The 27035-nt window shown below is 38.3% G+C and overlaps 1 protein-coding gene across 1 annotated transcript; it reads left to right on the top strand.

The window, feature by feature from the left end:
* Positions 1-425: 425 nt before the first annotated feature.
* On the top strand, positions 426-15244 carry LOC110040111 (uncharacterized). Its single transcript, XM_089271943.1, has 17 exons — positions 426-495; positions 4229-4578; positions 5107-5271; positions 5493-5606; positions 6065-6187; positions 6431-6527; positions 7068-7286; positions 7565-7941; positions 8089-8256; positions 8689-8799; positions 8904-9020; positions 9309-9399; positions 9725-10105; positions 10509-10634; positions 11166-11291; positions 11765-12121; positions 13025-15244. Exons 1-17 carry the CDS (start codon positions 426-428, stop codon positions 13675-13677), a joined length of 3645 nt encoding a protein of 1214 aa, XP_089128069.1. The 3' UTR covers positions 13678-15244.
* Positions 15245-27035: the final 11791 nt, after the last annotated feature.

The raw sequence follows: 27035 nt of genomic DNA, 5'->3' as shown, positions 1-27035 counted from the left end.
AAATTCGTACATTTCACATGGATCACATTTTCATAACGGAATTAAAGAAGATATGGCAGTTTCCACCAAAATTTAAACACACCACATATGCATGCTCAGCCCTTTTTGTCTGTATGTTTTTAATTTTTCTTTTCAATTTTCGTCGATCAGTCGAAATTAATTTAAAGATTACCTGTGACTATTTATTTTGTCAAGAATCTATTGTAATTCTCGGTCAGGCTTAAACTCAAAACAGCTGAGACACGTTTAATATTAAAAAAAAAAAAAAAAAAAATGACACCTGTAATTCTATATCTGGCTGTATTCTCTCCAATCACATAACTGTCTTTCACGTGATCTTGAGGTGGTGTGTCTTTCTAAAAGAGTGGTACCGTGTGGCAGTCCTCCTTTATCTAGAACGAGTTACCCCTTTAGAAACTCAAGTCATGGCATTTACAGCGAAAGAAGGCGCGCTTCTGTTGGTTTGTTGCTGTTTGGCGTTTTCAGGCGTTAAAGGTATTTTAGTATTACGTATTTTAGTATTTTGCTCGTTTGTACTGTTATAACCTCGCGTTCATTTATCAGCGATCCAGTGCTATGGGATTGCAGATTGCAGACGCCACTAAAAAAATATTAAAAACACATTGAAGACAATGAGTTTCAGAACTTTGCTTTTTCATCTCTGGATTTTTTTTTTCATATTACACGTTTTACAGGTCTGTAACAATATCGTGAAAACATTTCAAACCGAACTGATTAAAGTGCAGGGTCATCCAAAACCACAGGTTAAATTCGTGCTCACAGTTGCCTCGCAAGAGATTGAATGATTGGAAAAAGATAGGAGCATAAATTAAGTGAAAAATTAAGTTTGCAGCCAGGGTTACTCTTGAAAAAAGTCTACAGAAGAAATTTGTATCAAAGTCTGTGTCTAAATGGGCTTTTCAACCCAAGTTCGCCTTACTCAGACCAACCTAGAACCTTGGGGATGTAGGTCGCTACCATCTGAACTAACTCAGGTTATCCAGGGACAACGACTTGTGTATGATCTCTGTCAGCTATTTTCACTTTTTACGAGTATATTCTGGACTAGCATTTGAACCATTCGAAATAATCAAGTAAAAATGACGCCACCCGGCGGAAAGCCATTAGAGAGCTTCAAATACAAACATTCGAGATGCATTTATAATACTAGACAAATGATTTAATGTGCTTGTATTTGCGTAAACCTAACTGGCATTTAAAAATCAACAGTCACTTCTGTTGCAAGGTAAATGAGACTGAACCACACCCCAGTTTTACCTCGGTGTTTCTTGGTTTGCGTCAAATCGTCATCAACCCGCTCGCCAAAGTTCTTATAATTTGTCAAAAGTAGACGTCGCTAATAATTACTGCAATAGTATACGTTGGCAAAGAAAATATTGCCATATATTCTGGCCTCGCCTGAACCTGACCTATTTGGTTGGATTTTTGCAAAGCACTTATCTTTATTCCTTTTCGCACGCAAGAAGTACGCCTAGTTTAGCCTTTAGTTCCAGATGCTGCTACCTCAGAAACACTTTTAACCTTTTGCATTGGCTAAATCATACTCGGAGGCAAACATCTGATGAAAGGAAAAGTAACAAATGAAACGGAATGAAAAATGATGTTGCGGAAATTCCTTTGTTTTAAGACATTGGGGAAACCCGAGATAATCCCGAGATAATTGCTGTAAATTTTGCATCTGTAAGAATGCCGTCTTTGGGTTAAGAGCACATTTTAGTGAGTGTTTTACCCAGCTACGCAGTTCTTCTGGATTTCAGAAACATGTAAATTGAAAATTCTCTCTCCGCGACTCGTAACTCTTGCTTCAACCAGAATGACTGTTGGCAAAACAATGCAATTCCAGTTGGAAGCATTGGCACAAGTGTGCTTTAAAATGAAAGGAAAGAAAAAGTCTTCCATCCCTTTAGCTGAGGGAGACGGATTAGTTTACTTCTTTTGTTCTGAGATATCGAGGGCACCCGAGGTTATTTATGTCGAGAAAATCACGCGGTAACCAGATATTGTTGTAGCTTTAACAAGAAGTAGTACTAGTGAACTGAAATTCTGGTTTGTTTTAGCAATTTCCACACTAATCAGTGACATTAAGACTTGAAACTCGCCGCTAGAGACTAAAACGTAATTTAAAAAGAGTCTCAAGCCCTAAGTCCGTGTGAAACAGATTGGCAAACTTCTTTTGTTCTCGGGAATTTTAAAGGTTACCGAGGTTATTTCGGCCAAATTGATATTTGCAAGGATAATGCTTTGAAGCTTAACACAAGTACAATTATTGCGGTGTTCAGAAAGACTATCAGCGCACGTCTTGGAAAGGAGAAAACTGCTATTTAATTAATTTACTGAACTCGCACAATTCAACTATATATATTGAAAATAATCGGAAATTAACCAAATCGTGTAAGAATTTGGTATGGCAGCAGATTTTCAAAACAAATTCCTATGTAGGATTGTCAGCAGAATCTACAAAATATTGTGGCATGTTTTTTCAGACAGAACACACCCCCAGAGTCGTCGGACCCCAACTGAATTTTTACCGAACCGAGAGTGTTTCATAACAACAAAACTTGTGTGCATGGTTTATTGAGTTCTATGGCAAATATGTTGACAAATGTTTTTAATTGAACTTGGTTTTGTAGAGTGTCTGACTTCCAAATTCCAGTTGCACTTGCATTTGAGAGCCACACCTACTGCTCGGTCGCGAAAAGATCGTGCGTCAAAAATTTGGAATACAAAGTAGAGTCAAGAACGATTCTGAATAATTCCTCAGTTTCGGATAGGGTGCCATCAATCAGAAATATCTTGACTACCGCGTATTCATTTCACATAAAACCTTATATTCCATTGAATTAACCCTTCCAAATGTTGGATGAACGCGAGGGCCTTATTGCCAACGTAAATACTTTATCTTGCACAGTTATAGAACTCTCACGATAATAATGTTATGGCTAAGTAACCTCAAGTACCTTCGAGTCGCTGAAGTTAACGGTGAGTCCAACGAGAAGCGAATATTTGATTTAGTAATCAAACCTCGAGTCCTTTTTATTTTGAATGGAAATTGGGGAAAACAAGGCACCTCTTTGTTTTTAAAACCAGAAAGTCTCTATTTTTGCTCTCGACACATTGAGATGCGATTTGTTTGGTGAGTGAAGGAGGAGCTTGATAAACCATAAAGAAAAGCGCTAAAAAGGGAAGCTTTGCCAGATAAAGGTGAGTTTTACACCGATTGAGCTTATGCGTTCTCAGGATCATGATTTAGTTTAAGTCAAGAGGAACAATTTTCCAAGCCACTCGATTGCAAACAAGTTTTCATTATTCTCCGCATCTTTCCTTAGAAGTAAGTCATTTGGTAAATGAAGTCATTTGTTGCTAAAAGGATACTAGAACGATAAGTCACAAATTTTGCCAAGAGAGGGGAACCTCCTTGACTGAATATCTTTTGAATTTGAAGCTGAAGACGTCAACTCACAACACATGACGACACTCCGTAAAAAAACAAGCATGGTTCGGGTGATCCTAAACCATCTTAATAACCAGTTCACAAGTAAATTTACTTAGCACGCTGGGGATCATTTCGATTTTCGTGAGACACGGAATGACTTTGATTTGAGGTCATCTACCCTGTCGCACTGTGTAACATGCCAGATTTAAATCACTTGTCAGCACAAAAGGAAAATAAGCATGAGACTGATCATGAGTTGATGCACGTCCTCGCACTAAAGTGACATCAGTCGCATTTCTTTGATCACCTGGCAGCTATTGTACATCCTGGAGCACTTGGTGCATGACCACGTTATACTGTGCGACACGCTTTCGAGTGGATTGCATGGCTTTAGCTATAATAGAGGAATAAAACCCGCTAACGCTTCCCTTAAATCAAACCTCTTCCTCAATCAAAAGAATTTTAAGCTGTGACTTTGATATCATGTTTTTTTTGTTACGAGTGAAATTCAGCTGATCTAAGTTTTTATTTTATTTTACTTGCTGTTTTGAATCTTGGACTACTTCGGATGTTGACCATTCGGATCAGAATTATTTTTGAGCAGTTTATGGAAATATTTTGACACTCCCGAAGTAACGCAACTTTTCTGCGAATCAAACGCATTTTGAAGTTTGAACTTTTAATCTCCACAATGAAGATCAGTCTAATTTCATCATAAATGATTTCTCATTGGTTTGAGTGATTAAACCCGGTTTATTTAAACTGTTTTCTCAGGTGCCCAGTGGGATAAAGTTCATATTCCACAGAAGGGAAACAGTGGCCTCTTTTGCGAAGATGTGTCTTTCAGCAAGAGTTTCACCAAAGGATCACCTGTGCGAGTGTACATCTCAGCCAATCACGGAGAAATTCCGTCGAAAGTCCACGATACGTCTTTTATTTGGGTGGAAGACGTGACAACAAGCGGATTCAAGGCCTGTCTGGTGCTCGGTGGCCAAGGTAACGGAGGTAACACCAGCATCGATTGGTTTGCTTTCCAAGGTTCCCAATCAGGAGTTTACGATGGATCGGCTAGTTTTAGCTTATTTACCACTGGAACGCAATGCAAAAAAGTGAAATTTCCCAAGGTAAGATTAAAAAAGAAAAGAAAAAAAAAAAAAAAAAACTTGGCTGCTTCGTAATTTATTAATGTACAGGAAAAGTAAAAAAAAACAAAGAGTTGTTTTCGCCTGGCTGCATGTATCCAAACTAAAATTAACGGGTTACCAAAGTTTTAAAGGCCGCATCGGTTTGGGCAAAATAGAATACCTTAGCTCTCTTGTTTTTATTGGACTTCGACGCATTTGTGATATTGGAACCAGTCATCATTTTTTTACATCGTATTGTCAAGTTTTCTCTGGCATCGAAGACATGCTTAACACGAATATCCCAAACTAGGACAGTGGGAGCAATTTCCTAACAGGTTCCTTGTTACAGGTGCAATTGTGAATTTTGCCAATAACAGTTCGGCTAAATATTTCTGGCAATTCATTTCCATTCCCTGCAGGATTACTACTTATACTTTGTTCAGTGATCATGAAGCTGTTTCCAGGAGAGGAAGTGCTAATTGGTTTTCATATTGTATTTAGAAGCATACTTTTTCGTTTCACCATTAGGCCTTTTCGACGATTCCTACAGTTCAGGTCACTGTCCAACATGGAACCAAAAAGCAAAAGCAGGATGCCATGCATGTTTGGATGGAAAATGTTACCATCAACCAGTTCGAGGTTTGCTTGCGAGAATCAAGGGCATTAGATGGCGGGCACAACAAAATTGTAGTGGTAAGTGATGAATTCATGAAAATGATTTCATTACTAATGTTTAAACAAAGGAAAGGGTGATTACAGACATCTAAAGTACCCAGCCTTAGATATCTACCTTTGCTCTCACTTATTGAATAGACACTTGCCCGTTAAGACCCATTTGATTTGATTTTTCATCTAATCATATACGAGAAATGATTTTAAAGTTATTGAGGTCTTTGTTTTATTTAATCCTTCAGAACTGGTTGGCGTACGAGAATTATTCATCCTCGTGGGAAGCTAAAGAGTCACATAAGCTAGTATTTCTCAAGAGTGAGGTACCAGCTGCAGAAAATAATTATGCTTTGTGCATGGTAAGTATATTTTGTTTAATATCAATAACTTTGGAGTTCATGTTGAACATCAGAGTGGGACAACAAAGCTATAAAAAGGCGACAATCAAGGGCATTGTATGATTATTACAAGTTGATCACATTACAGATAATGATAACTACTGATTATCGTTTACGAGGGAGATAAAATTATAGTTCCAAGTAAACACAATATATACAGGCTTCACTACTGGAAAGATCTTCAATGTTTCAGAAACCTAAACGTGAATTTATGGCACCAGTTTCTGTCGCGAATGGCGGAGCACAATCGCTTTATGTTTGTAGTGAGTTGTCCATTTCATTTCCATATGCTTTTAATAATGAATACAACAGCAAGCCGTATTTACATGGCCATAAATCTTTAACATTCTGAAGCATCGGGGTATATATCAGGCAGAATCAGAGCGTATCTTGATGTTAAATTTCAACTTCTTTTGTAGACTATCAAGTTTAAAGAGCCATTTTTTAAGCCGCCCGTGGTACTTGCAACAGTCCTCAATGGAAACAGTAACAATGCCAACATAGCTTGCTCTCACAAGGGTCCTTTGGCAAATTGGCTGGAGGTACAGTTTCTTCATACACTTAACAGAAACAGTAGAAAACAATTTTAACACATTTCACGGACAACAGATTAACACCTCATTAATAATTTCAATTTTTACACAACATTGTCGATGGTTGCATGGTTTGTTCATAAATATTGATGGACTTTGAAATCTTATTTTCCCCCTCGCATATTGATATTTGTTCAAAGATCATTATGGCGTATCTACTGTATGTCTTAAAATTTTTTTGTTCTCTCGCAGGTAGTGAACAAAACCCACAGCCGAGTTTGCATCAAAGACAGCGCGGGATACAATGGCCAGAGAACAGATGTAATCGTCAACTTTCTAGTTATCGGAGGTAACTATGGAAACGTGCATCTTCCTTCTTGGTGGTAAAAGTGTTATTCTCTGAACCACCCTCAACCCGTGTTATTATCTGAACCACCCTTACCCAGTATTGTTATCCGAACCACCCTCACCCCATACCAACGTATGTTGATGTGTAGAAAATTAAAATAATACAGAGCACTGTTGCCACAGTACCACAACGTGTAATCTCTCCACTTACGTCAGAATACCTAACACTACTTTTGTCCATCCCTCCGTTAATCTATTCAGCATTTTCTTACATCAATATATTGGGTGTTTCTACAAGTCAACATTGATCAGTTTAACATTTCCCACCTGGCGAAAGGAACAAAAACACAGTTCTGTTCTGTTTTGATCCTGCTAATATATAGCTATAAAGGTTTTTTAAGGCACCAACAACAACAACAACAAGAAAAACAAACTGTGCATCCATTCACATATGTACTCATTCATGTAGTCAATCCTTTCCTAGTCTATGAAAGAACCGTAATCCCTTAAGCTAATTATTTTATTTCTTCTGTACTTTCAGACCTTGATCCATGTAGGGATATTATCTGCACATACCACAGTTTCTGCAAAGCCTACACTCCTACCGAGCATAAATGCATTTGTGAAGAAAATTGCCCGTCATACGAAGAGCAAGTATGCGGCTCTAACGGTCTCACTTTTGACAACCTGTGTTTGCTGCAAAAAGACATATGTAAACGACGTGCAAATTACACCAAGTACCATCCTGGAAGCTGCACAGGTAATGGGAAGTATTTAGTTTCTTTTCTTTTTGCTTTTTGTTTTGGAAGCTTGTTTAGTTCATGGAATGGTATAAGTATAAGTTTAGTATAAGAGGTGTGAAACTTTATTGTTTACTTGAACTATTGTTTACACAAATTAAGTGCAGTCTACAGTGGGAAGAATGGATAGGCAGAAGAACTGACTGCATGGTTAACAGGGAGACTCGAATTATAAATTGAATGTACACGTGGAAGCACATGTCGTATTTTTTTGCTATTCCGTTCTGTTCTCTCGTAGGTTTTCCAGTTCAGAGAGGAAGACACAATTTCAAAAACACTCCCTCTTGGGCAGAAGATCAGTGCGAAGTTATTAAATTTGATCCTTTTATATTTTATCCTCTGAAGAAGATATACGTGCAGCTCTCTGTGAACCATTTTAATTACTCTGATGCGAGCGTGGTGCACGAGGCCGCCACACCTTGGGTTGAAAGTGTTAACAGCACTCAGTTTACAGCCTGTGTTACTCGAGCTGGCAGGAATGACTACCCCTCAGATAGCTTTGCCACAATTGACTGGGTCGCCTACCAAGGTGCGCCCCCTGGAGGAATAGCAGGGGAAGAAATGTTCTCTAGATGGTGGACTGGGACTAGTTGTCAAACGGTCTCCTTTTCGAAGGTAACTGACCTATTATAGGTTTTAGCTTTCTGAAATACATTGAAAACATTTAAACGCAGCATTTCCAACTCTTAAGTGATTTCCCAGTCCAAGAAGCCAATGTTCTAAGACTAGTCAACCTACTTTGTTTTCTTTTCTTTTTCTTAGGGAAAGTTTTCCAGGTCACCGACGGTATTAGTAACAGCTGAACACTACAGGTCAAGTCTAATGCACGATGCTACCAGTGTGTGGCTCGAAGACGTGTCAGCGAGTTCCTTTAAGATCTGTCTCCGGGAACTACAAAACTTTGCTGGAGTTCATGACGATATCTCAGTGGTATGTATTGTTAAATTTGGCATAATTCATTGTCATGTAATGCAATACTTTAACTTAGTCTGGTCTGGTCTTATCATTCATTCATTCATTCATTCATTCATTCATTCATTCATTCATTCAGTCAGTCAGTCATTCAGTCAGTCAGTCAGTCAGCAGTCAGTCAGTCAGTCAGTCGGTCATTCATTCATTCATTCATTCATTCATTCATTCATTCTTTCATTCATTCATTCATTCATTCATTCATTCATTCGTACGTTCGTTTGTTCGTTCGTTCGTTCATTCGTTCATTCGGTCGGTCGGTCGGTCAGTCAGTCAGTCAATCAATCATTGAGCACTAACACTACCAAGAAACAGTACTGTATAAGCATCATTTAATATTTACTTCCACACGTGGTAACGCTTTTCCATTAATTTGTACTTGCATTGTTGCAGAACTGGTTGGCCTTCGAAAACCTTCATCGGCCATTGTTTAAAGAACACCAAGAGGTCGACTTTCCAAACGACGTTCCACCTTTAGAGAGGTACAACTACGCCTTTTGCAAGGTAAGCATCATATATTGGTTAAACTTGGAGTTGGGGAGGTAGGCGCGAGTGGCTTTCATTAAGGATTAATTAACTTTCTTTGCTCTTTTTGAAATGATAAACAGGATTTAAAGTTTGCTTGGACATACCCCAAGCCCCCGACAGTGCTGGTGACAGCCAAACATTCTACCAGTGGTGGAAACTCAGCCGCAGAGTGTAACGGAATCGTAAGCTGGATTGAGGTACAAAAAAGAACTGAATATGCCTAAGGGAAAAAAAAATAGATTGGACATTTCCAAGATTATTGATAAGTACAATAACAAGTTTAATATTTCTCCAAGGTCCTGTGTCTGGGCAATAATCTGACTTAAATAACTAATAAAAACACCACCGGCAGACAGCGGCTTGGATGAAACATGCCCCTCCATTTTGTCAGTTTGCTTAGATAAGGGCATTACATAACTAACGGGCAATCATTTATAACAGCTCGTGTATCAGAATTCTTCTTGTTTGTTTCCTCTTTCTTCAAGTTTATCACCAAATCTGGATTTCGCATTTGTGCCAAAGAACTCTTTGTTAAACGCTTCGATCCCATCACAGTGTCATATGCAGTGGTATCAGGTAAGCGCCCATCTATTTCCTGCAGTTTAAAGTTCTGTGAGAATAATTTGCACCTGCAGGTGCTTAAATTGACGTATTTGAGGTGGTATGCAAAAATGTTAGTTTTACATAGATTGTTGTTTTGAAAACAACAATTGAAAAAAAGCAAGCAAATCCGGATTTTCAAAATTCGAAATATATAGCGACTCAATAACTCAATGCTGGACTGAATAAATGTACAGCAAAACAAACGAACATGAGCATGTGGTATTGGTGGAGTTCATTGATAAATGATGAATATATCAATGTATGAGCTAAATTTATCATGCATTTTGTTCTATAACAGACATTTGCGAAAAAGACTGGTTTTACTTTAGAGGATACTGCTACAGAAAAGTTGCTCCCTGCAGTTCATGGAGCCTCAGTCAGGGAACATGCGCTATTCAAGGAGCTAATCTTCCTAGTATCCACAGTCAAGAAGAAAATGTGTTTGTTCAAAGTTTACACGGCGGAGAAAAGTCTTGGTTGGGCCTGTCTGATATCAACACAGAAGGAAAGTTTGTGTGGACCGACGGAACAAATACTGACTTCCATCACTGGGCAAAATATCAACCAAACAACTTTGCCAATCAGGATTGCGTGCATACTCTGGGTTTTCTTAAAGGTCATGACTATGAATGGAATGATGTCAATTGCACGGACTGCCACAGATTTACTTGTAAGAAAGGTAAGTTTAAAAATACCTTTCTTGTTTTCTTGCAATTGTCTTCATTGTTTTCTCAGAAGGTGTGTGGTGATGCTGCAGCAACGTATGATGAGCCATCGGCATCTTGAAGCGTCCTTAAGGAGGAAACGGTTTGCTTCAAAATCGAGGATTGATTAGTGAGTTAACGTTTTTAATCGAGTCCATCAGATGAGATAATAGGTTGGAAGCAATGATTACTGCAGTGTACCCATTTAACCGGATTATCGCACGAAAGCCCAGACTGAACAACTTCTCATCATAAATGCCTGTTTCAACATTGCGCGTTTGTTTACAATAGTGATGATTTTTAACACTAAAAATAACCCCTTTTTCATCTCCACCATATAAAAGGAAATACGTATTAGTATTTTTCTTTTCATTACAGATTACGATGAATGCAAACTCTTCGGCTACAACTGTCCACAAGGTTCATCTTGTGTGAACAATGATGGTTCTTACACTTGTCTGTGTGATAGTGGATATCTGCAGAATGCAGCTGGCAATTGTTCGGGTTCGTACAGCTTTCCTTTAACATAAGAAAATACTTGTTTTGGACAGTTAAGTAGTGTAGAAATCACTTAACAAGCTGGGAAATTGTGTGATAAATAGCGTCAAGCCAAATTTAACAAATTAACTAGCAACCACTATCACAACTGATCTTCTTATCCCAACTAGGATTTGACTGGTGGCTGAAATAATTATGAACAATATAACAGTTTTCTTAGAAACAGAAATGCTGCAAAACCATGATGAAACTGACACTTGTTGTTTTTTTTTTTTTACATTGTCTTCTCTTAGCGGGAAAACCACGCTTCTAAAATCCAATTCGATCTGAAAACATTTGACGAAGAGCTTCTCCGTGGGATGTGCCATTGCAAAATCCTATTTATTTTATTTATTTCAGTTATGAATTGACATCATATATATGGAAGTCGTTGGAATTCCTAATAAATAGAATCATTCATTTTCATTATAATTTGTAGCAAACGTATTATTTTAGCACAATGAAGAACTTTTTTTTAAAATTTCTCTATCGAAACAGATATAGACGAGTGTAAGGTGGGTCTTTATTCGTGCCACAAATTAGCCCAGTGTGTGAATATTCCTGGCTACTACGATTGCAGATGTAACGCAAGCTACGGAGGCGACGGCAAACAATATTGTGGCGGTGAGTGCCCAAAGCAGTTGTATTACATTGGTGAAATCATCGTTATCATCATCATCATCAACAAACAAACAAGCAAATTGAGGGGGATTATAAAATTGTAGATTAAAGTAAATGTATGTCCAAACAAAAAAAGGAAAATGTTTTGGCCAATTCTAATCGTTGTGTAATTGGAAACTCGCTGATTAGACCAAGCCGGGAACTCTTGTAATTTTCTCACCATGTGGACGATTTAAGAGAAAATGTGTTTAACCTTGAAGTTAAATGACGAGTTTATAGGTCTAGACAATGCAAAAATGCTATCTGAACTGTTCTAAGCCTTTTTTTTTTATATGAATATCATAGATTGTGTTTTACTTTTAATCTTTGTGCATGCCGTACAAGCGATTGTATGTGTTTGTGAAACTATAAACAACGGATTTTGATAATAGTAACTGTTTGAAGTAAATTGTTCTTATTTGTCATTAATTTAACAGCACCCGTGGTGAACTCTACCAGCACCTGTCCAAATAAGACGGTTGAGTTAACTACAATAGATGGCATTATACAGTCAAATAAGCGTGGACAGTGGTACGAAAACAGTATGGATTGTCAGTGGAAAATAACTTCAAATGCATGGGTGGAACTTACATTCGATCGTTTTGACACCGAGTTATATGACGATTACCTAACTGTATATGATGGCACATCACTTTCCTCTCCGGAGATTGGAAAATTTAGTGGATCCAAGCGACCTCTTCCTGTCATCAGCTCATCAAAGAACCTTTACGTGAGGTTTACAACCGATGCCGCCCAAAATAAACAATACAAGGGCTTTCGTGCAAAATACCGAGGTAGGATGCGTTGCAATTTAATGGAAAAATATATATGTCTAAAACAACTAAGCACTTTTTATGATGACTAGTGTGCTGCGCCTATTTTTTCAATAATTATGACCGATAATTGGGTACGCGCATAAAAAGAAAAAAAAAAAAAAAAGAAAAAAGAAAAAACACTCCTGTTTGAACGTTGGGACATTTTATTTGAGAACTCTTTCGTATTGTCTTAGAGAATAAAGGCTGTTGTCGATTTGGTACGCGAGACAAAATTAAGATTTGAGCTTACGTGTGTGTTTATTTTCATCACTTGAGCATTGCTGTACTCTGTTTGATACTGTTTGTGTACATCATTTACTTAGACCGGTTTTCATAAGGTTGTTAAAATTTGCCTTTCGCCCTACATCTCCACGCTAACATACATACATAAACATATTCAAGACTTTATTCAGGGGTTAAAAGAATAAAATATAAAAGACACCCTCAAAGGGAGTTTAAGGAGGCGGACCCTAAGTAAAATACTCCCTAAAATAAAATATATATTAAAAGCTAATACTAAGACTCCATTGCAAATAATTTACAAATACAATTAACTGCTAAAAATCTAAAAAAATGGATTATAAAATAATTATGTAAAAACAATTTTAGGGCTTTCTCAAAAAGAGTTAGGTTGCCGGCCTCTACAAGTGATTGAAAATTAATTCGCGCTTTTTTTGTCAGCCCAGGCAGAGGTTAAACAAAAGCCAATAGTGAACTCGCTCGTATTTTACGGTGCCTTGAGTCATCTGGGTTCATTTGCTCCCATTTCTGATTGGTTGACCTAAATTTCGGTATAATATCTGACTGGCTAGAGTGAGTACTGTGGTTTTGGTTTAACGACACTCAATGGAAATCCGGTCTATTTTTGTCTTTTATGATTAGTCATTACAGGAGGATCTATCCGTTTAAACAACAGTTCACCAATACCGTCACCTGAGGGAAGAGTTGAAATCTTTTACGATGGTAAGTGGGGCACAATCTGCGATGACGCATGGGATATAAATGATGCTAACGTCTTCTGCAGGCAACTTGGCTTCGCTCGCGGCGCTCGACATGCATACAGCGGTGCCCACCATGGTCAAGGAGCTGATCCAATTTGGATGGATGACGTTGGATGCTCAGGGAGTGAGGCCCATATGCATGAATGCAGGCACCGTGGATGGGGCAGCGAAGACTGCACTCACAGCCAAGATGCCAGTGTGGAGTGCTCTTATGGATCTTCTGGCGTTCGTCTGGCGGACGGAGGTCTTCACTTTGGTCGTGTTGAAGTGTACGTCTACGGACAGTGGGGAACGGTGTGTGACAACGGCTGGGATATGAAAGAGGCGGACGTGGTTTGTCGTCAGTTGGGCTTTACCGGTGCAAGCTACCCTACTTACGACGCAGTATTTGGTCATACTTCTTCTGGCCGTATCTGGATGAATCATGTCCACTGTGGGGGAGGAGAGTCGTCGCTACTTAACTGTCCTCATGATGGATGGGGAAATAACCACTGCAACCATAAGGACGATGCAGGAGTGGTCTGTAGCATCTAGATGACTTGGAACGAAGCGGAAACTTTCTTTTCATATTCCTTTCTTTTTTTTCATGGGAATTTTCAAAAATTAGAAAATTAGATTTCGTTATGAGTGATGAAATTATAATTTCGTCACACTTAACCTGAGATGGCTCAACTTGAATCGCTGATTAAACATTTTCAACTCTATGATTTACAGGATAGAGACACATAATTTGCGTTAATATATTGATGACTTTACTTTTGTTTTATATCACAATTATTGGCGATTCCTCAGTCGTTGACTCTGTAGATGGCTTGATAACAGTAAAAGACTATCCAATGAGATGGTGGAGTAGTGGATTTCCTACAGTTTCTACTTTCTAACAGGTTTTTCATGTTTTAACTCCTTTTTTTTGTTTTTGGAAAATAATGAGATTTATCCATTTTTAAAAGAACATGATAGGGAAATAAGCGAAGTAGGCGAAACTTTAAATTGAAAATTGCCCCCGGAAAACAAAACCGTGCCGTGAGAATATCCTAAAATTACAGATTGCTAATGTCAATATTTCGGGGATTTACCGTAATTCTTAGCTCTTGTTTGTATCGTTGTTTGTTTTTTCCGTCTGTTTTGTTTCTTTTTGTCGTCCTCGTTGTTGTTTTATTATCATTTTTAAGTTCGGGATAATCAACTACTGTCTGATCCCGTCAGTTTTGTCTTGTAAGAATAGGAACTTCAAAATAATATTGGCTAGACAGTGTTTCTTTCTTTCTTTCTTTTTTTTTAATTCCTACCGGAAATAATAAATAATAAAATAAGAAATACTTGTTATAACTAACTAATAATATCGCTACGATAGCTTCAGATAAATTATCTTAAGAAGCACTTAAGCTTAAAACCGTCAGACGGCTTGATTTCCATGTGCATTAATTATATTTGTTGATTTACGTATACCATTCAGTTTTTACCAAGCTTCTACTTACACTTAGCAATTAGGTATGTCATTAGTAGCTTTCCGCTAAATGGCCATAGTGAAATCAATATATCTTACGTTTCCCTTTTCAAAAGTTTAAAGCTACAGTAGCCTACATCACATATGCAACAATTTTTTGTTTATCACCGATTATGAAAGTAAAAGCCGTTGTTTCAAGGAATTGACTTCGCGTTGTACAAGTCAATGAAACAAATCCGGAGTAAAAAGGTTTCAAGGTTACCATGGCAACGACAAAGACGACATCGATCACTTGTAAGTGTCGTTCTGCGAACCAATCTTCCCAATTTCCCGAGATCTGTTTAGTCTGCTTAGCTGACTAAGAACTGCTTTCAGCTGAATATGTTAAGTCAGTAAACCCCTTACAGATGTGGTGCACGCATGATTTCACCAGGTTCGCATCAGCAGCACCACCAATAAATTTTGAAGAGAACAACTAAGAATGTAACCAACTTTCAGGGCTTTTGCTCGTTGCTGTTGCCGTTGAAGTTGCCATTCGGTGGCTTGCTTAATATCTTAATACCGTGTTAATACAACTAACTTGGGAATAACCGCTGTAAAAAAAGTAGTTACTTAGCCGTAAAGTAATAAAGAAAGCGGTTGGTGTGTTTATTATTTCTTGGTACGTGTCTTGTTTACTCGAACTCCTTACTGCAACAAATGAACCCGCAAGACCGAAAATTAAATACACCTTCGATTTTCTGCTTTAGCCTCGCGTTTCGTGCTTTGCTTTGCTAATCCCTTGTTTTGAGTGTCACACATGGCTGGCAGTTAACGAACACCAGTGTAGAAATAACTTTAATCTCAGTCGTTGTCGCAAACAGAGGATTGTCATCCTTTAGCGAAAAGTTTGATTTCGACCTCGCGGATTTAAAGTACTACTATTAAGTGAGTCAAAATGGCACACACTGAATGATAATCAGTAACAATTGACTTTATTTGATTGCTAAAAAGTGCGACTGACTCACAAAACAATCAATCAAATCCTTGAGTACGCGTGGCCCTTTTCACTTCAAACCGTGTCCGTTTGTCACTCCTGCGACGTTTCGCCGAAAAGACCCCTTCAAAGCCGATTGCCAATATTAAGAATTAATACGATTATCACAGTTTTATTTTCAGTAGTTGCTCATGCAACAATTCAGTCATTAAAAAAAAAAAAAAAAAAAAAAGAAGAAGAAGAAGAAGAAGACGAAGAAGAAGAAGAAGAAGAAGAAGAAGAAGAGGAAGAGGAAGAGGAAGCACAACCTGGATACTCGCTGTAAGAAAATAATCACTTTACTCAAGACCACCAGAGGCTACTGTGACTATAAATTGCGGCTCTCTATAAATCTATGCCTGTTTTGTCCTATTAGATGAAGCATCATTTTGCCCGTGTCAAATTAAGCTGATCTGTCTGAGCGGTTAAAAAACAAGCTACAAGGTCAAACATGCTTCCTTTCCGATTGTCCTATGTCAGAACAACGTAGCAAAATAGATCTAACCGATTTTCCAAAAACATGCCCGCTATTTTGGTGCAGTCTTTAACACGGTTTTCATAAATTCAGACATATATTGGCACAGAATGTCCTAAACTGCTCAGGGAATTACCTAGTTTGACTCTAAATGGTTTGGAAAGATCGACAGAAATTAGACACGCTCGTTTTTCGACCTTTCTGGGTCATGCAGTCTTGTTCCCTTGAAATGTATGTCTGGATTTATGAAAACGGTGTTAAAGACTGAATCAAGTGTTTTTTGATTTATTTCTTTTTCTCATTTTTTTTTTTTCTGCTTTCGTTATGACAGCAGCTTGCAAATCTTACTTAGCATGAATTGTAGAAACTTCTTGCCGCATGTTTCATTTATTTAGGTATTTTTTTCATTATTTATCGACCACCCCCCCCCCCCCAAACCCCTTTTCAATTTGCGTGAAGTTTAGCCCAGGCTACACTCGTCTGAATTCAGTTCGCGCGGTGACTCTGACAAGGAGCGACCGATTAGCGTTCTGTATTTGCTGTCTAAAGGAAGTCTGCCCGAGGACATCACTAAGTCCAATGAAGGCCCAAGTCTAACGATTTGCTAGTAAGCGTCGTCCATTATCGTATGTGAGGCGGGCCTGAGGAGATGTGTAAACTGTACGGGTCACATTTAGTCCCGTAACAGTAGGCCGTTTGCCCTGTGGCGATAATGTTGTGCTTGCTTTAGACAGCAAAAATCTTCAGCCCCATCGATTTAGGGCTTAGACGTTCAATGGACTAGACATTTCTAGCTGCTGTTGGCGTCATTTGCTCTGAGCTTTGATGTAGCTACAGAAAAAAAAAAAGTCTGTTGAAATCTGGATGTGCCATTCCGCGCTCGACAAAATTGAAGTACATCCGAGACATTGCTATTTGCGAGCAAAACATGGCCACGAGGAGATAGAAGAACATGAGTTCAAACGCTGATCGTGAGTAGAATTTCCTTGTTTTATCAATTTTAGGCGTTCTCGGCTTAGCTAACAATCAGAATTGTCTGTGATTCGCTAGCGCGGAAGAAATTTATTTGCGTGGCTTCCGCGCGATAATCGACGTAGCGACAACATGTTGAGTGTTCGCTTACTGCTAACTATGGCCTAGTTTGTTTGCAGTTCGATCGATTCTCGATGTAGGAAGCTCTTGTTCAGTCCATTTAGGACGATGCAGGCCCTTAGAAAGCGATAGATTAGCTCTCCGCCGCGGTTTTGATATCTGTACGTTCATGTTGATCTAGACTCCAATTTCATGTTGAAAGCACTCTTAATTAAATTGTACAATTAATGATTCAACGAAAAGACGGTGAATTTAGTCTTCCTGGCCTCAAAAGGCATACAGGAGAGTTATTTGCTGTTATTTGAGCTACGATAAGCCTCGTGGAAAGCTAGCTCTAGGACAGAATTGTATCAAGGTTATCAGTGACAAGTTTGGCTATGTTTTTGCGAATCCGGTCAAATATTGAAATGAAACGTCACGTAACGGCTACGTTTTGGCTGAAATATAGAGGTAAATAACCGATTCCACTGCTTACCATGCTCTTGTTAGCATGATTGGCTAATTTAACCCACAGTAAAGACATAGTGAAGTCATTTAGGTGAAATCGCAGAGGTTAAGCCTCTCTAAATTAGTGCCGCCGCGGCGAATCAAATGATCAATTTAAGCTCTAATTTAGCTTTGTTTGGCTCGTTCGACTCATTTGCAGCGACTTCAAAGGCTTGTATAGGCATGGTATGGACTCTATTAAGAGTACACGAGGTAGATAGCACTCTCGGTACGACATGGCCATATTTATGTACATTTATTATAATCAATTATTATATGGCTTTGGCTTGTGGCCGATATAACGGGCGCTCTGATTGGCTAAGAGCGAGATCTGAGCGGTCATTATGTAGCCGTAATGCCCACGGGTCGATTACGGATTATGCAAATTAGGAAGAGCCCGGTTCTGAAAATTCAAGCGCATTGAAACGATGAAAGCCTATTAAAAACGGTGAAAGAAAGTAAATTTAATTCCGATTAGCTAAAAGTTTAGAGATTTTTCCTTTATAAAATTTATATAGAAGTCGTTTTTGACTTATCAGCCGGTAACCTTGCCGGGCACTAGTGAAAAACAATCAAAGTTTGCCGAAATCGCTCAGGGAAAAACACCATCGGCAGATCTGCTATGCATCCTGAGCAGAACACCACGAAGAAACTTATAAGTTATCATCTTAGTCACAACAATTACCGAAGTATTGAACTCCGTCGTCACAGTTCTCATCAAATAGATTCCCTCGCTTTAACACAAGCAAGTGTAAATCAGCTTCCAGGATCATCAGATGTACGCAATCGGGCGGTTTCTGTCGGTAGCAGTGTTTCTGATAACTGCAGGAAGTTTTAGACATTCAGAAGGCTTGAAAAGTTCATCTGTAAATCCCAGAATGAAGAAGGCGAAGATATGTTGTCGAAAGCGAATATGAAGATCGAGTTATTCTGAGCAGTGCATTCTGTAGCATTAGTATTTTCTTTCACCGAAAGACCTTTTGTTTCGACTATTTTGAAGCACTTTCTGTCTTTTCTTATGCGTTGACGTTTCGCCACTAAAGTCGGAAAAACTCCCCCATCAAGTTGTGGCACCACGATACTAAAATACCTTTTTGAGGCTGGGACAATCATTTTTCCCGTAAAAAAATGCGTACTTGTAACGGAAGACGTAATACAGTGGTGAAGTTCACTAACTGCATAGTTTTGCCCTGGGTTTGAGACGATGAACGAAACGGTAAACGCGCGCATCGCCGGATGTAAATTGACGACTTCCACTCAAATAATATTTTTCTTTTCTTTAATTCATAAGCCATATAATAAACAACTTAATAACCTCGACTGTTCGGTCGTTACGGGAAAATCTCAAACCTCGGCCTACCGTATTGACCTCACTATCGCTCGGTCAATACGGCAAGGCCTCAGTTTGAGATTTTCCCGTAACGACCTCACTCTCGGTTATTAAGTAGTTAGTAATTTCTTGCCCCCGGGAAAGCCCCCATAAATATCACAGGAGTGGTCGTCGTCAGAAATTTCGATGAAGAACCCCAATAATCGCGTTTTGCGTGCGTAAGCTCAATCGATTAATCTCTAGAAATTGGAAACAGACAGCAACTACAACTGCAACAAAAGCGAAAGCAACAACAGAAGCAGAAACAGGAACAGCAACCTCAACAACCAAAACAATAAGAACAACAGCAACAATAGTGACAAGAAGAACAACCACAAGGGCAACAGCAACAAACAAGACAACTGAAGAAAATTCTCAAGAGATTTTTTTTTTTTCACCGTCAGTTTTAAATTTTAACATTATGTTCGGCACAATCTATAAACGAACCTAACAAGTACATTAACAATAACAATAAAACAACAACAGCAACAACAAAAACAACAACAACAACAACAACAAAGCATCTCAAACGACAACAACAAGCAAAGAACAACAAAATAAACTCTTTTATATCCAACTAAACTACACTGCATCCCACAAAGATGTCTGATTCCCTTTTAAAAAATGTTTCTCCTGAAATATTTTTTGTAGGTTAAAGCAGCTTTTACACGGACTTACAACAAGGAAAGTTACAAGACACCTTACGCCATTCGCGCAGCAGCGAAGAAAGGAAGGAGAGGCAGGGTGGGCAGAGGACAGCCAGATGATGGTGAATCTTCTACATACCGATGTGCTTGATTTCAGAAACCCCGAGTCAAACTAACAAATAGAGACCGTTTTGTCTTGACAACAAAGTGATAAACGGCTAAGTTGCACTTTGCAGGCATCAGTGAGTTTCTCTGACAGAACATAACTAAGAACTAAACGCTGGTAAAGGAAAAAAGACAAACGCATTCATTATAAAAAGTTTGTGTCACAGTAGTTAAACAAAATGAGAATAATTCTGAAGTAACATGTGCATCAGCACAGTTATTATTTTGGATATTTATCTGCTGTTGTGTTCGTTTTGGTATGGGAACTGGGTGTGGTGGCTAATACGGAAATGAGCTACACTAAAAAAAGGTCTTGCCAATAACAAATGACCCTCACTCGCTCATCTTCTTTGTCCCAGCTTGGAGGTACATGTAAGGGCATAAAAAACCAACAAATTAATACGGGTGATAACCATCCTAACTGCCCACAAATCAGTAAGAGAAATTTTTGACACCAAAACATAAAGAATGGGTAATCTACAGGTGTTTCCACCAAAGGAACAAAACAAAAAATATTTAGAATTGCTGCCACAGAAAACTTTGTCACCAGCAAAACATTAAGAGTAATTTTTGATGCCTAAAAATAAATGCGGGTAACCTATCTCCGCCAAAGTATCAAAATGGGTAATCTTACCGCCAAACTCTCAATAATGGTAATCTTTATTCCCAAACAATCAATAATCATAATCTTAACTACCAACAAATGGTAGCCTTTACCAACAACAGATCCATAAGTGTAATCTTCAAAATCAGCAAATAAATAATGGTAATCTTCACCACCAAAACGTAAATAAAGGTACTCTTAACCACCAACCAATCAATAAGGGAAATCTTTACCACCAACCGATCAATAAGGGTGATGTTTACCACTAACTGATCATTAAGAGTAATCTTTACTACCGACGGATCAATAAGGGTAATATTTACCACCAACCTATCTATAAGGGTAATATTTACCACCTACCGATCGATAAGGGTAATCTTTTCCAGCAACAGATCAATAAGGGTCATCTTTATCACCAGCTGATCAGTAAGGGTAATCCTTACCACTAACAGATCAATAAGGGTAATCTTTACCACCGACCGATGAATAAGGGTAATCTTTACCACCAAGAGATCAATTAGGGTAATCTCTACCACCAAGACATCAATAAAGATAATCTTTACCGCCGAATGATTAATAAGGGTAATCTTTACCACCGACCTATCAATAAGGGTAATTTTTACCAGCAACCGATGTGGAAGGGTAATCTTTACCAGCAAGCGATCTATAAGGGTAATCTTTCTCAGCAACTGATCAATAAGGGTAATTTTTATCAGCAACCGATCTATAAGGGTAATCTTTACCATCAACTGATCAATAAGGGTATTTTTTACCACCACCCGATCAAATAGGGTAATCTTCACCACCAACCGATCAATAAGGGTAATCTTTACTAGAAGCCGATCAATAAGGATACTCTCTAGCACCAACCGATCAATAAAGGTAATCTTTAACAGCAAACGATCAGTAAGGGTAGTCTCTTCAGTAAATGGATAGCTGACTGCGAATATTACGAAAACTTGATAACATAAGATAAGTCATATTCTGTCTTTCTATTACACGAAAAAAACTAAACTTCAGACCGTCCAAGTTAAGCTTCTTCACAGAAAAATTGCAAGGAATGATTATCTCTGTAAAATAGGCATCTCTTTAACAGACGTATACTTTCTGTCAACAAAACACAGAAAGCCTGATCCATCTCTTCTGGGACTGTGAAGTCGTTCAAACCTTCTGGCAAAACATCCAACATTGGTTGATACAGCATCAGATAAAGCCACAGAACTTTTCTTTGACCCTACCAACCTGCCTGGGACTAGTTGATAGTACAGAGGATATACTTCTACACCATGCACTTCTAATTGGGAGATATCACATTTATTCATGGAAAATAAAGAAAATTCTCCCGAATTTACAAGTATTTTCACATACTTTCCTTAAGTGCCTAGAAATCGAAAAATGTTATGCTTGGAAGACAAACACTGTTAAGAGGGACAAATTGAAATGGAATCTATTCAAATGAACTGTGACTTCAATCCACCCTTTTTAGCAGCTCCCCTTTTGCTAGTCAATTTTCTTTCTGAATTTAATCTTTATTTTTCCAAAACCTTACACCAGGACTGGCGGCCTCCTTTGTAGTTTTTGTCCTTTTTTTCTTTTCCCTTTTCTCTGTTGTTTCTTATCTTGTACGCGCTTTTTATAATGAGGATGCTTCCCCAATTATAGACATAACATTTCAAATCAACTAAAAACAAACTCATTAAGTAGTTAAGAAATATAGGGAAGTGTGCACTAGTATTATGTAGTAACGTGTGGTACCTAGTAGGAAAAAAAAAAAAAAAACAATGGTAATAAATAGTATTATCTTTTGGTAGAAATATAAGCAACGTGAAATTATGAACGTTTTTTTTTTAAGCAAAGCGAAGGCGTTATTGTAAAAACTATAAAAGGGATTAATCCTGCCTAAATAATATCATATACAATAGGGGGAGGGGAAAAAGTACCAGAATGTAAGTGGTGTAAGCATAACCAAGTAAGCAGTAGATAAATATTGTACTGTAACTGCGGTGTAAGCACTGTAAAGTAAGGAATGTAACACAATTGTATGATGGATGTTTCGTGTAACTATTACATGTGTAGGGAATGTAAGCATTGTATTGTAAGTATTTTGCATTGTAGGTTTTTCTTTTCGGCCGGGGGTGGTGGGGGGGGGGGGGGGGGTCTGGTAGTGTGGAAATAAATTAAAAAAAAAAATCTTTACCATCAGCCGATCAATAAGGCTATCCTTTACCACCAACTGATCAGTAAGGGTAATCTTTACCTCCGACCGATCAATAAGCGTACTCTTTACCACCAACCGATCTTAAGGGTAATCTTTATTACCAACCAAACAGTAAGGGTAATCTTCACCACCAACCGATAAATAACGATAATCTTTACCACTCACCGATCAATAGGGGTAATCTCTACCACCAACCGATCTTAAGGGTAATCTTTACGAACAACTGATCAGTAAGGGTAATCTTTACCACCATTTTCCGAGCTGATACCAGTTTATTTTTGTTGAATTTAATTTGTGAAAATTTAATTTTACATATTTTTCATATAATTATTATACTTTTTCGATGTTGCGGGATGTTACGGAATATTCCATGTTCCTGGTTTTATCGACTCCGTAGGCAAGTGACATTTGAGCCAACTATTGTAAAAGAGAAAGGGCTAATTGATTTAAGTTGTCTACACATGTATCAGTTATTACAGTCAATGCGCTTCGAAATGTATTTACTTGTGATACTTCACTTTGACTCTGCCCTAGGGGAGAGGGGGGGGGGGGGGCGGATGTTGCTCCCTTATATCGGCTATATAGGTATGTCCAGCGTCAGACACAACGGGAACATGTTTTTAAGACACTTTAGTCAGAAGTAGAGTATCGATTTTGGTCATTTTGGTCTCAAACTAGGTATGGTTTTTGCACTCTAGTCTTGAATTAGGTATGTTTCTAAGAGGAAGCTACTTGTGTCATCAATATCGATAAGACCAGCAAATAAAGCCATTCACAATACCTTTAACATGATTCTGAACTACAGAACTACGGCAGGTCTGAAACAGGGTATTAATTTAGGGGTCAGGCCATGAATAGGTTAGAAAAATCGCAGACTTTGGTCTTAAATGGGGTAAGTGCTTTGGGAAGCGGGCCGCACAGCCCCGCCAAATTTTTCAGAAATTCAAAGTATTAAGTGTGAGGCTAAATAAAGCTAATAGGCCAAAGCATTTGACGCATAATTTTTCCATTTCTGTGCCGGGTAGTCCTTGATTCGCATGGATGCGGCACTCTACGTTTCGTTGTCAGTGACGCAGTATATTTTTCTTTTCAAAAAGGACGCCTCATGTGTGACGACAGTTGTGCAATTATACCTCCACTTTCGCTTGAATATTATGAAGCTAAAATATCGGTGTTTTCATGGAAACCAGCTCTTGAAATGCCGCGGTATGTCGAAATACAGATTTTCTTATTTTTAAAAGCGCGCTCTACTGAAGAAGTAAAGGTACTGGAATTGTGGCGGAAACTTCGAGAAATACAACTTAATCTGGAAAATGTCGACACCTACAATATGAAGAAAAACCTCATAAAAAGCCGTATTGTGCCTATTTTGCAATATGCCCACGTTAATTAAATTACAATATAATGAATTAGTTACTTTCCACAATATATCGTACCTGTAGTATCGTCCAAACGCACCAAGTGCGTGTTCTTTTCCCGTAAACAGCCACAGAATAGGGGCGGGATTGTTATTCCTGACAAGTGTTCTGATTGACCAAAATAATGTCGCCGTAGTTGTGATCTTTATCACATTTAAATCAAACACGGAAACAGATATCTTCGTTTTTCTAGAATACATCGTTTCAGTAAGACTTAGGAACATTTAAGTCGCCAATCATTTCTACCTGCATGACACTTTAATTTCCTTTTCTTTCCGTGTCACGAAATAAAATTTAGTTTGAAGAAGTTATTTTTGCTGAACATGTTTACCTTGTGAATTACAAGCGTTTACCCTGATAACATTCATACTCAGTATGTCAATAAATCACTCTGAAACGAAAAACAGTACCGTTTCTTTGTTGAACTAAACAAAACTAACTGCTTCCATCGGTTTAAAATAACCCATTGGTTAAAAAAAATAAATATATTTCTTTTTCACTATCACTATCAAGTCCAGTTCGCAGTTTTCTTGTCTAAGATAATACCGAGAAACGAGAGTTTCACTGAAATGTTGCAAATGACACATTTTGTTTTTGGCTGAAATTTTTTTGTGCCGTATTTACATTAACAATTACGAACTTTACTCTGATTGGATATTACAAATCACTATGTAAATAGTTCACCCCTGAACTGAAAACAATACCTTTTCGCTTCTGAGAAAACGAAACAAAAAGCTAGGTACAGTGAAACCTCGATATAACGAAGGGCCAAGGGACTGGCAAAATATATTGGTAGTAGAAAACGAGTTACTTTATAGACCCTATTCATAAATGGCTGCCAATTTAAAATTCTTTTGTATGTATTTAAATTAGTCCAACTAGCTTCGTTTAAAAGTAAAAATTCTTTTGAATTATCAACTCAAAAACGAGGTTAGTTGGGCTAATTTTAATACTTACAAAATAATTTTTAATTGGGAGCCATTTATGAATAGGTTCTATTCGATTTCAGCATTTGTACGTGGCATAAAATGAAATTCAAGGCAATAAAGCTTTAGGTAAACGACTTACGTAAAAACCTACCTCTTGACGTTCAAAACGTGAGTCAAAAAGCTCAATCGTGACTTCTGGATCCGGTCACCTGACCCCTAGCGGTTCACCGCTCGCGGGAAACGTGGATCTAAAGTCTCTTACGTCTTCGGACAAATATTCGAGCACATCTTTGCGCCAAACAGAGGCTATTCTTTGTATATGCAAATGGTCCCGCCTATATAACATGACGTGTGCAGTTGCATTTGTTTCTTCGAGTCTAACTGTGAGTTTGTTAAAATTTCTGGCAGTCAAGGGTAGAAACTAGCCAGGAACTTCCAAAATTGTCCCTTCGCATTGACCTTTGAGCCAGAAAGCCAGCAAGCAAAGTGTAACTGAACTCGGATGAAATAACGCGCGTAATTAGTACCAGTACAGGCATAAATGAGATAGGACTGGCCCATCATACCCCTTTTGACAGCACGGCGTGTTTTTCAAACATTGCTTGGTAGGGAAAATTCAGAGAAACTTTCAAAAGATATTCCGGCAAGTATTATTTATAAGGAATTACCTTAAACAGCTTGCATTATTTTAGCATCCAAGCGATGAAGCACTTTATTTCCTCAATTGCGCACACTTATAACTCGACACCTAGTATCTAATATTCTGCTACACGTATGTAGCTGTATAATATTATTAATGGCATCTATAACAAAATTCTCGATCGTGATTGGTTCTTCGCGCGCCTATTTGTCATGTAATCGGCGCGCGATCACGTGGGTGTCCAATTACAGGTATCAAATTTGAACCTCGTATTGTACAATTCAGGGAGTAATCGTGCTCATAATTTCAAATCGGCCTCGCTCTTCGCCCTCGTCCGATTTTGACATTACTCGCGCGATTACTCCCTGGATTGTACTCCACTCGGTCAAATTGCTATTACTTATAATCCTTCAAGTGTTTTCACTCGGTCGCGATTTGTCTAAATCCGTCTCGTTATCGAATATTCTCCAACTAAAACTGAGGAATCTCCGACTGATATTCACCAATTTTCAAAACCGCGGGCGTTGCGAAAAATATTTGAAGGAAAATAAACACAATAGCCTCCACTTGACTTTGAAAATATGCTCGGATACTTGTCCTTGGACGTCATTATCTTTTTCTCCCAGCTCACAGTTTTCCTTGAGCTACACTCTCGGAAAACTGTTCGCTTCTCGGAACCGGAACAGACAATGTCCGCGGAAAAGTTTCCGAATATATTTTGGCGCCAGATGGAGGCTATTGTTTATACAGCTGTACAAATTTGAAACGGATTGTATTTCCTTTGCGAGAACCGAATATAAAGAAGCGATAAAACTAAAACTGAGTTATCTGTTAGACTCGTTTCACGGGGTGCTAACACTGTGTGTTATTTATATTCATTCTGCGCATTTTTACTTCTTATGAATGGAGTTGGATGATAAAAACTGTATATTAGCGCCACTAAAGGTATTGAACATTTTTCCTGAGGGACAATATTCATTAAAGAAGGAGGACAGACAAGGGTGTTAGAAATATCTTAACGTGCTATTGAAAGACAAAACAGTTCTACGTGTTTGGTATGAGTAGTTGTTCTATAAATTACTGAAATATCCTCCAGTTTTATTGAACATGTTCTTTTCGAGCTGAAGCGCTGTTTTTTTCCTTGTAGAATCTTGCGTGCACACTTAAGGAACATGTTGCTATTGCATCGTATGGTTAAGATAGATACGTTCAACGATCCGCTAGGGAAAATTGGGCGTATTCTTTTCGAGCTGAAGCGCTGTTTTCTTCCTTGTAGAATCTTGCGTGCGCACTTAAGGAACATGTTGCTATCGTATCGTATGGTTATAGACAGATACTTTCAACGATCTTCCAGAGAAAATTGAGCATGTTCTTTTTGGAGCTGAAG

The sequence above is a fragment of the Orbicella faveolata genome, unplaced genomic scaffold, assembly GCF_042242905.1.
Source record: "Orbicella faveolata isolate gen_17 unplaced genomic scaffold, um_ofav_v1 contig_34, whole genome shotgun sequence".
Classification (NCBI taxonomy): domain Eukaryota; kingdom Metazoa; phylum Cnidaria; class Anthozoa; order Scleractinia; family Merulinidae; genus Orbicella; species Orbicella faveolata.
This window is presented reverse-complemented; position numbering and strand designations above follow the sequence as displayed.